General features: G+C 44.1%; 1 protein-coding gene across 1 annotated transcript; it reads right to left on the bottom strand.

The window, feature by feature from the left end:
* Positions 1–2,185: 2,185 nt before the first annotated feature.
* LOC119452818 (uncharacterized) lies at positions 2,186–10,944 on the bottom strand. Its single transcript, XM_037714774.2, has 5 exons — positions 10,837–10,944; positions 10,467–10,514; positions 9,064–9,099; positions 5,583–5,748; positions 2,186–2,276 (listed from the first exon to the last, which is right to left on the bottom strand). Exons 1-5 carry the CDS (start codon positions 10,900–10,902, stop codon positions 2,269–2,271), a joined length of 324 nt encoding a protein of 107 aa, XP_037570702.1. The 5' UTR covers positions 10,903–10,944; the 3' UTR covers positions 2,186–2,268.
* Between the last annotated feature and the right edge of the window lie 293 nt (positions 10,945–11,237).

The raw sequence follows: 11,237 nt of genomic DNA, 5'->3' as shown, positions 1-11,237 counted from the left end.
ATAGATAGATAGATAGATAGATAGATAGATAGATAGATAGATAGATAGATACTATCAAAGTGGCAAATGTTCGCCAAGAAATGAATGGCATTTAATACCTACACAAGACAAATGCTCGCTTCCAACTACTATGTTATTTTGAAAATTCGCATCTATGCGTTTGTACTTTGTCCACCAATAAAAACATTATTTCAATAAGATAAAGCGGAGTAAAAATTTTGTCTCTCACATAATCCTGACTTTTCTGAGTGATATGGAACGCTTTTCTAATTTCACGTGCGGTTTTACCTGCAGTCTTGCCTTGAACATTAACCATCTAAAGAGATAATTGGCACGCGCCATTTTGGCGATGAAAAGCTAGGTGCGCCGCTTAGCTGCTAATCCACAGATATCATTTTAGATGGCTTTACATAAATACAGTTATGTTTTCTTTTGTTTATACCTTATAAAAGAAAGCGTCAGTCTTCACTATAAAATAATTGGAAGTGAACATTTGCCTTGTCTTTGTGCTTCTACCTGTGTCTTCGTCCTCAATTCGCCTCCATTATAGTCTTCAGAAAGGATATGCATCAAGTAGCCCAGGAAAAAGCAATAGTAAGAACGAGTTCTAGCCTATAGCGATTGCGGACACATTGTTAGTTAATGCGGGAGATTATTAACAAACGTTTCTTGAGGAAGTAAACTTTCGCGAATTTTTTACGCTATATTTTCAAAATATTTCTTACGCTTGTGTCGCCTGTAAAAACAGGTATCTGCTAGCTGTGGTAGCAAACACCTTGTGACTCAAGGCGGATCGGAAAATAATTAACGTTTCTCAACAACTTCAAAATTTCTGAATTGAATTCAACCCGGGACAAAATTGCCGAGCCGCAGATAATGGTTTTTACAGCGGTAACTATGGAGAGCATACTTACCCAGTAGCGCTATGACAGCTCCTTGGAAGCGCGCACGAAAACACCGGAGGTCATCCTCTGCCGAATGTTAGTTAGCGCTATGCTTTACTAATAGTTGGCGCGAAGAGAGGCTTTTTACTGGCTTCCAGAGTTGCTAGACCACGAAAAATAGCATAAGCTAAACAGTCTTGGCATACTTGGAAAGTGTGTTTGATGCACGGCACTGACAACTTGACCTTTCCGCGAAGAGGGCGAAGGGGGGGGGAGTTGACATGTAAAACGTACTGCTATACTAGTTAAAAAGCGTCAAGAGATTGGCCGTGTTTGCACAGTTGTCTTTTTTGTTACACCGTCAGCGTCATCGAGCCACATCCTGATCCACCGGTTCACCTTAGCCATATGGCCATATATAGAAGAAAAATATACATTGCCCACCGTTACGCATCCAACTCTTCTCCGTTCAGCAATTTGCAAAAAGAAACTGGACTTACTAACACTTAGCTTTCGCACAATATGCGACGTTGATGACTTGACCGTAGTTTTGGGCGCCTCTCAAGCTAATGGGGTGGCGGGGTCCGGGCGTGTATTTCGGAGGCTGCAGCGGACAAAGGTGAAGTTATGCGCTTCGCAATCATAAAGTTGATCTTGAGGATTTAGTGGCGTCCACTGTGATTATATGCTTCTGCCACACTAACAGATTTCACGGAAAGAGCAATTGCACCTCTTGTTGTTGGTGGTGATGCTGTTGCATTTTCAATTTTGGCATCATATTGCTTACTATCCGACTGCTGTGGGGTTGGAGGAAGGAAGCGATAAACTTTATTGAAGACGAGAGGAAGGGGACGTGGGAGCCGAGATCAGGCGGAGAGGGCTAGGGTGACGTCCAGCTGGCCGCGAGCTTCGCAACCCAGTCCGCCATCCCGGCTTACGTTTGAGGGTTAGTAGATTTTAGTACGGAGTCCCACGCCTCCTTCGAGGGAGCTTGCCGCAGGAAATTTCTTGGGGGAGGATTATTCCGGCAACCCCATAGAATTTGATGCTTTTCGGCTGGATCTGTGTCACAATATTTACATTTTGAACTATAGTCGCCTTTGGATATATAAGATAGAATAGAACAGAATACAAACTGCTGCAAAACTATGCCTTTCTTTACGCGAGGTAACAGACTTGAGTGCACAATTGCATCTGGTGGTTTCGTGTAACCGGTTGGAAGCACAAATCAGAAAAACAATTATAACAATCAAATCGTGATACAGCCAATTTTAATGTTGCCTAATGAGATCCAGACAAAGAAATCACTTGGTGCAGCAAGTGATCTTTTCTCTGTACAATGCAAGGTGAAGAAATGGCAGTAGTGTAATACATGCGGTTGTTTTCACTCGCCTGCAACGAAACAAACAAATATATTAATGAAACACTTCCCAAATCCGCCAGGATAGATGACAGCGTAGGGAACACACATGATATAAAGTGACAAAAATAACTTTGTTTCCGTTATGTGGATATTGTTTCCTATCAAGTGTGACAAGACAACTTCTAAGTTTCAAGAATGGAGGACTTTAGCATAGTTATACCGTTTGCTAAAACGTCGGAAAGTAATAGCTTATAGTTGGCTTCTTGCTTCAGAAGCGTGTGCTCTTATAACGCATTTAATCAATCAGGAAAAGTTCCCTTGTTCCGACATGTGACGTCATTATAGCGACAAAGCGTGAGGGTTCAGAACTATATATCAAGTCATCGCACTCCAGTTAGGCATTCTAATACAACGCAGAGAGGACAACGATGAAGTGTCATCTGTCCAATGACTTTCTCAAAGAATGTGGTGTATGTTGGCTCGTCTTAATACATTTATTACCAGTGGCGTCGTCCGTTGTCGCACGTGTGATGACGTCTTAATCGAGAAGCAATGTCACACGCGAAGATGAATGCGCAATCAAGAAACTTTATGCATAGTTTAGCATGTTAAGACAATGTGATGTTGACGTGACATTGAGAACACTTGTAACGAGATGTTCTGCCATATTCAACAGGGGTATTCCCGGAATGCTGCGGCGAATGCCTCTAGCGTAAATCTTGTACACATGCCAACGCGAATTCCCATGTCCTCAGTGTCTGCACCGGAATGAACCTCCTCATTCTGTGTGGAGGCAATGGGGCTGTTTGTTGTTTAGGGACTTTGCTGGGCTTTGAATTAATTTAATTTACTCAGTTATGTACACTGCATCTTGGCTGCTGCACGCACATCTTCCCTGGAAGAACAAGAAGCAGAGCCAGTATAGGACCGACATCAGAGTTTAGTCGACGTTCTCATTTTCAGGGCTTCTTAATCTGTTTGCATTGAGTGCTCTCCTCAGGATTATCATAAGGTTCCCAGGACAATATGCCAGGATAATTCATTTCCAAATCTCTTTTTGCAAAAAATATGGTATTAACGTTCAGCTTAGTCCTAGTTTACTTTCATTCACTGAGGCAAGCGCCAGACTTTGGCACTTGCTCCTATTAAAGTTCGACACGCAGATACACTTGATAGAGGTTGTTCATAGTAGAACACTGCACGGGCTCGGGCCTATCCGAAAACCCGAACCTTTCCCGGCCCGGTCAAGTAGCCTTGACGGCAGGCTTGGGCCGGGCTCGAGCCAGGCCCGGGCCTGAAGCTCTGGGCTTCGGTTCGGGCTTGAGGCGGCAGGAACGAGTCGAGTCTGGCTTGTTCTTTGGTGCACCTTTAATCTGGTTCCACACAGTTTGCGCATACATATATGTTCCAGATATTTTATCAGAAACAAGCGTTGTTTTTATGTGGGACAGATCCCTTGGAGAAGTTTTATCTGGAATACCAGATTTGTTTGGCTTGTTGCTGCTTGATTTGAGTAGACATGCAGGGAGAGAGGAAAGTGGATCAGCCACTCGCTCCAGTTAACATTTTTATTCTCACAGCGAAAATATCCTAGTAAAGCATCTATCTCGCTGTTTTTCTGTATTATTATTTGCATTTATCGTATTATTTTATATTCCAAATATTATTTTATAATTGCACTGATAAATGTAATATAAAAATTATATTTATTGTTTATCTCCGCAAGAGGGATGCGAGGGTTCAAAAGCGGGGAACTTTCGTGAACGCTGGCGCCATCCACAGAAGCGAAAAGTGTGCGCGGAGCCTTTTAGATTCACTAGAAGAATATTTTTTCCCACGGCTCTATCGCGCCTCCCAGTTGTCATGGGGCACTGGATGGACACTCGGAGCTCGCTTCCGCGCGTGCCCACGTTAGCGCATGCAATAGGCTTATTCGACTACATGCTGCGAGAGCTTCATGGGACCACCGTATAGTAGTGTTGCAATACGCAAGAATATAGCGTCATTAAATGAGGCGTGTGCTGCAATATATTCTCTTAGCCAGAGATCTGGCTTGAACGAGACAGTTACGCGGCGTCCGTGGCAGGGGGTGTCCCCTTACCCGGAACCATAAGCACCCAATCGGTAGGCATCGAGTAGCTTAGTAGAGCTGGTTTCGCATAACTTCTTCGAAACGAACGGCAAGAATAGCTGGAAATTTCACAAATGCACGCGGCGCACGACTACTTCGCTAAATCAAGAAGATGGCAAAAACTATTTGAGATCACAAATATCACAATTTGAGATCACAATTGGGGAGGGAGGGGAGGAGGGATGCATGAGATCCCATAGAGAAAAACTTGAGAAACAAAAAGCTTCGTTAAATATCGGTTCCTTGTGTCCAAGTTCAACTGCATCTGCAACAAAGCCAATTAGTTTGCCTTTCATCCTCGGTGTATCTTGCTACGACAACCTGCTAATGAAGTGAGGACAGGGGCTACAAATAATGTTTCCTGTTGCAATATCTGCTACAAAACGCTTTTAACGATTCCCACCATCGTATTTGCAGAAAATTAAATACAGTAGGGCGCAGCTGAATAAACGCTCCTCGTACCCTCTATGTCTGGTCATCTCTCTCCCCTCTGGGGCCTCTTCTAAAATAAATCACTGAAGGTTAAAGTACTTGTTATTGAAGCATGCGCCAACAAAGCCTCAATTAAGGTTATTTCAAACACATTGCTCTCGACGGCACGTTCGGGACTCGGGTAGGCCTGATTAGCGGTCGCACCGGGCAGGGTCAGATAGGCGCATTTTTTTTGTTCGGGCTTCGGCCAGACCCGAGTTTCCCTTTGAGCTACCGGGTCAAACTCGGGCGGTTGAGCTTCTACAGGTGCTGGGCCCAGGTCGAAAATCAAGGCCCACACAGTGTTTTAGTTCGCAGATTCTGCAGACTTTTCACGACAGTGCGTGTATTCTTAATGCGATTCCCGTCGGTGATATGATTTACTCATCAGTTATAATTTGTGGCCTTCTTTTGGAAGTCAGCGCTGTGTGCATCCTTTACTTTTGTCCTTGTCCTGTGTTGCTCTGTTCGAAATTCAAGATTAATGAAGATTCATTACGAGATATTACAAGCGCGAATGGACTGGACAAGAAAGGAACGCGAAAGTGACCTAGACAGGTGCGGTCTACATCGCTTTCCTGTTCCTTTCTTGTCCCGTTCGTTCGCGCTGCAATTATCTCGTACTCAGAAACTGTGTACCAACTGGCCAATGAAACAATTCTTAAAGAACAAATCTGTTTTTCTTTCACTCGCCCCCCCCCCCCCCCCCCCCCCCCCACAGAGTGGCACTCACATCCGACGATCCTCCTGAGAAGTTTCAGAACCGGCTTGAGCAAGTTACGCAAGAATCCGAAGTATGGCAGTTGGCGGACCTTCTCGGCCAGAACGGACGACACCTCGCAGAGGATTTTCGAGAGGACGCTCGAAGGGGCGTCACCCATAATCGTGAACAAAATGCACTGCAAGTGGTAAAAAAAATACCTGATCGATGCCATGCAGTAAATTTCCCCAATTGCGGTGCTTTCCAGATGAAATGCGCTAATAGAAAATACCAAGAAGTGTATATTGAAAATCTGGAAGCCACAGCGCTTAACAAACGCGGTTGAAAGCGATTGGCGGAAACGCCGCCGGCGACGATGGACGCCGCCACGCCCTTAGCAACCGCTGTGATAGCACGTACGCCGCGCCGCCTAACGCCTAACCTAACCTAACGTTTGGGAACGCAATCCGTCGCGGGGCGAGCATGGCGACGCGTTGCTACGGTGTGACATCAGAACGTCTCCGGCGGCGTTTCCGCCAATCTCTTTCAACCACGGTTGCTAGGCACTGTGCCTTCTAGATTTTCCATATACGCCACCGGGAAAAAAAAAAGATTATGCAAATCTGATGCTCAGGTTCGAATGCAAGTGAAGCGAAACTTTATTGAAGCGCGTAATGAAATGCTGTGCAAAAAAGGCAATGCGCACAATTGTGTTTAATTTCATCGTCTGCAACATGCAGTCTAAAAAAACACTATGGGTTATGACGCCGTAGTTAAGGACTCCGGAATAATTTGGACTACGTGGGATTCTTTACCGTGCACCTAAATCTAAGTACATGATGTTTTTGCATTTCGCCCCATGGAAACGCGGCCAGTGGCCGGAATTCGGTCCCGCGACCTCGTGCTTAGTAGCCTAACACCATAACCACTAAGCAACCACGACGCGTAACGTGTTGCCTCATGCTACGGTTATTTAGGTTTATGCACCGCAAAAGGTGTCAACATTAGTCTCATAAAATTTGCACATTCATGCACTGCACTGCACCGTTCACAAATTAAGCCTAAATTCAAACAACACGCAAGGCGGATGCATGGTGTGAGGTGTGTATACGTGGTGATGTCATGTGGACAAGCGAGATGTATGGCGCTCGTTGAGGGAATCATGCCAATGACATGACGATGCACAAACATCACAACAATGTTTCTCAAGCGAAGCTTGTATTGCCTCACAAGTGTTGGCGGTGGTGGTGTAATGCTAAAATCCTACCTGTCGAAAACTAGCGTCTAGTTCACTTGGCATATACCAAAATTGGCATGGAAGGGTACGAATGTATGACAAACATGTCTGATATGTCATGACATTATTAACATGGCATGCTCGTTGCGTCACAATTAACAATAGTAAAATTACGTGTGGGCCATGAGCCAGGGACAATCAATGAGCCAGGCGCAAGAAAGAAAGGAAGAAAGAAAGAAATCCGACCAATCAGGGTCATTTGGTGTGTCGCGGGGAGGGAAAGGGAAGTAAAGGGGACTGGTGCGCGCTCCGCCGGGCTTTCCTCGCCTCATATCAGTTTCGGCGACCGGTTGGGAAGACCGCGCGTGGCGCATTCCGCCGAGGAACAGGCTGCGTTTGAGCAACGGCGCCGCGAGCTCGCTCGGTAAAGGGCTCGTCGTCAACGTGCCAATTCTAGCGTGAGGGCTTCCGAAGCCCAGGCGAAATGTCAGCGAAGAGCAGCCCACCCTCAGTTTAGGGCAAACGAAGCGGAACGGCTGCGACAGCGTCGTATTGCCACGAGTTTCGCTTACCCTAATTTTCTAGAGAGGTAAATGGCTCTGAATTTTATTAAATAATTTTAATGTTCATTTGTGCCATATAGGTGTGATTTGCCAAATCATATCACTGTAGTCCAATTAGGCGTCTCGCATGTACACGCTTGTATTTACTTTTATTATTGTTCGGAGTTTCGGCATTATTGTAATTCCATGATGTTTTGTCGATAGCTATTGTAACCTGCTAAATATTTGTGTTTAAATTTTACAGCAGAAAAAACTAGATTGGAGTGCATACGACAGGCACTTCCAAATCCTGCCTGGGAGCTTACCACTGTCGTTGAAAAGAAAAGTGTACAATTATTGCAGTCTGCCGGTGATAACTTATGGGGCAGAAACTTGGAGGTTAACAAAGAAGCACTAGAACAAGTTAAGGACCGCACAAAAGCGATGGCACGAAAAAATATTAGTGCTAACGTTAAGAGAAACCAAGAGAGCGGTGTGGATCAGAGAGCAAACGTGGATAGCTGATATTCTAGTTGACATTAACAGAAAAAAGGGAGCTGGGCAGGCCATGTATTACGTAGGATGGATAACCGGTGGACCATTCGAGTTACAGAATGGATACCAAGAGAAGGGAAGCGCAGTCGAGGATGGCAGAAAACTAGGTGGGGTGATGAAGTTAGGAAATTTGCAGGCGCAAAATTAGAATCAGATAGCGCAAGACAGGGGTAAATGGAGATCGCAAGAAGAGGCCTTCGTCCTGCAGTGAGCATAAAGATAGGATGACGATGATGATGATGATAACGATGATGATGATGAAATTTGCGTCTATTAATCGGGCTGTTCGAGTATTATTGTAACAATAGGTGTATTTCATTTATGCCGTTTTTGTTTTGTGTTTTTTTTTTTTCAAAACAAGATGTCACTGCTTTGCAGCCCTGTAGGTAGTATTTAGGTAGGGAGCAGGTCAAGCTGCTCGAGTGCAGCTCTTACTCCAGACATCCTTCATGTTCAACAGATGAAAAATAAACGTTCAATTGAAATTCAAGTATGACACATACCTAGCTAGAATAAACGGTGTTATAACTCTTGTGTCACAGTGGCGCATACCCATTCTGAACGAATCGCCAAGAATGGAAAAGTGACACAGTGCATGTGTTAGGGAGTGCGCCGAGAAAGCTTCGCGCCAAAAAATAGTTGGGAGTATTGAATCCCAAGGACCCTCCCTTGCTGGGAAACACTGTAGTGGGAAGCTCAGCATTAATTTTCACCTTTGAAAATCAGACCTTCTGGTACTTCTACCACCCAAAATTTGGGCAATTAGTGTGTTCCCTAACCGCTCCCACCGCAATCCTACCGCCTCCACCATGAGTCGAACTGGTTCTCGATAGCCGGACACCACAGATCCCTTGGGTTCTTCGCAATTCGTTCCGCACTAGATGTGCATCATTGTCAGCAAAGACTTCGGCAAGCTACAGGAATCCCGCATTTAGAAGTTTCACTCCCTTAAGTATTTGAATATGAACCCTTCTCTTCGGTCATCGCATTCTAGCATCACACTCTTAATTACCCTACGTCTTCCCCTCCTCTAGGGCAGAGAAGCAGGCTTGAGTGTGCTGTCTTAGGCCGACACACTGCCTGTCTGTAAATAAATTATCAGTCTGTCTTTCTCTGTCTATCTAAATGGAAGATACGGTACTTCGTATTGCACATGTGGTTCTCTTAACAAGCTGCTTACCTTGACTTGGTTCATCAAAGAAGATACCAGAAATTCCTGCAAAGAAACATCATTACTCATCTTTTGATGTCACACACAAAGAGCTGGAGGCATCAGTACCTACCCTTATTGATTTAATAATTTCATTTATAGATTCATATAAATATCATGTTCATAGATACACATACTAAATTAGATCCTGCTGTCAAGCCCTCGCTGGCCGAACAATAATGCTGTTAGAACTCGGGACTGCACTGTGGTATAACAGTTTAATGTCTCTCCAACTATCGAGATGCCAAGACGGCGTTCGATATAAGTGAATATGCCCCTGTTGAATAATTATAATCACCATAATTTGCCGAGGCTGCTCGCTACCGCCAAATCTACCCAAGTAGCACATGGATCGGGGCTTATGCAGGCGCCAGCATGGGATAACATGTCCTAACATTGAGACAACGCTGGTCTCATACACGGTGCACTCCGGCATGTTCTCATACAATATCGAAACATCCAAATGGCAATTCACTTTCCTTCACTACAATACAAAAATACGGTTCGTTATTTTTAGAGCAACTTTAGCTGCATAACATAACTTCTGAATATAGGGAAGTACCAGAAGCTTCAATCTACAGAAGCTAAACGCGAAATATGCCAAAAGATACAATCATGTTTTTATATTTTTTTCTGAAGGGCTACCGCCATTTTATTCCTGCATTGTAAATTTTACGGCTGCTTTTAGGTGTTTCCTGCTGCTAAACTGATTTGCAGATACCAACACGAGACGACACGCGAGGTACACAGGTATTTCTAGTTGTGTCCATCTGCAGAGTTGCGAGATAGACTATCTGTTTGTGGCATTATGTGTTTATCACATTATGTGCCTTCCATTTGGCTACGTCCGCATTTTCGATACATTGTTTCGATTGTTGTCAGTTGAGTTGTCATCACCCATTGATTTTATTGCAGCTTTTTGCCCCTGATTATTTGACTGGGAATCTTGGGACGCGCTCAGCGTACTTATATTTATCTTTTTTCAGCAATAAACATTGAGTTGATATTGCGGACGCCGTATTCGTTGTCTAGCTTTATCCAGCTTCGTCCCACGCGTTTCCCTCAACCATAAATCCAACCAACTTGCCGAATTTTTTCTGTAGATGTACTTATGTGATTTAAAAAAAATCTCCTGCTGACAGTGAAACAGCACTCTCTTAGACCTATCTTGTGACAGTGTGGATCCCCCTTCTTTTTTCTTGTTTTTTTTTCTGCTGTCCTCAAGCATGGAATGCCAACCGGCCCTGCAAATCATCCTCTTCAGTAGTCCAATCTCTACTTTTAATTTTCTAGATTTTTTAAATTCGCTTTTAAAGTTTTTTTTTCGTCTTTCATAATAACCTGTCGAAAGGAATCGTAGCACAATTGCTCACCTGAATAGGTTCCTGTCCTCTGCAGACTTCAGTGCTTCCGTTCATGCACTGCGGAGGAAAGAAAGTCAGTTTAGTAGTACACACGCAGAAAAACCATTCGTTTTGATGTAAAGCGTCTTTGAGTTTTGTCAGCATAGGGGTACGCTTGCTAAAACCGCATGCAACCGAAACATGTTATACTATTATCATTCATATCTTTGCAACACCTACTATCCAGGCGCCTTACTTTGTATTATATGTAGAAGAAAAACGCGATTACTCAATCGTGCGAAAGTCGCGTGCGCACATAGCGATAATTTATAGCGCTGATGATGCCTGTGAATCGCAAAATAATGCCACATTTTCAGTCGCTTGTTTTCTGCTGACATACCTTTGCAAACCTTCTTGGAAATGTCAGCCTCAAGTTCCCGCTGCAGGAGAGCCCGTCTAAAGCCATACTATTGCATGTGAATGGACTCAGCACACTCACGAGGCTGTCGTCTCCTGCAAGATAGGCATTTGTACAAGGCACACATGTGAAAGTACTAATTTATCCTGGACACTTCAAGCCTCAGAAAATGTTTTCAACGGCCAACTGAAATAGACGTTCTAGCAATACAAGTTTACACGAAATGATAACCTCGCTCCTTCCCCCCTCAATCAAAGAACCAATTGCAATTGAATCCCTGCATATACGGAAGCATTTTGTATTCTAGCGCTTGTTATGAGAACTTTTTAATACATTGGGTTTTAATACTTTAACAAAGATTACATAAACAGAAAAATCAACAG

This window comes from Dermacentor silvarum, chromosome 5 (genome assembly GCF_013339745.2).
Source record: "Dermacentor silvarum isolate Dsil-2018 chromosome 5, BIME_Dsil_1.4, whole genome shotgun sequence".
NCBI classification, from domain to species: Eukaryota; Metazoa; Arthropoda; class Arachnida; order Ixodida; family Ixodidae; genus Dermacentor; species Dermacentor silvarum.
The sequence above is the reverse complement of the archived record's forward strand: the minus strand, read 5'-3'. Positions and strand labels throughout refer to the sequence as shown.

Coding starts and splice junctions, on each gene's coding strand:
- LOC119452818 (XM_037714774.2), bottom strand. CDS start 10,902: ATGGCTTTAGACGGGCTCTCCTGCAGCGGGAACTTGAGGCTGACATTT. Junction 9,100..10,466: donor GAGGACAGGAACCTATTCAG/GTGAGCAATTGT, acceptor GTTTCTTTGCAG/GAATTTCTGGTATCTTCTTT. Junction 5,749..9,063: donor CTTTGATGAACCAAGTCAAG/GTAAGCAGCTTG, acceptor TACCACTTGCAG/TGCATTTTGTTCACGATTAT.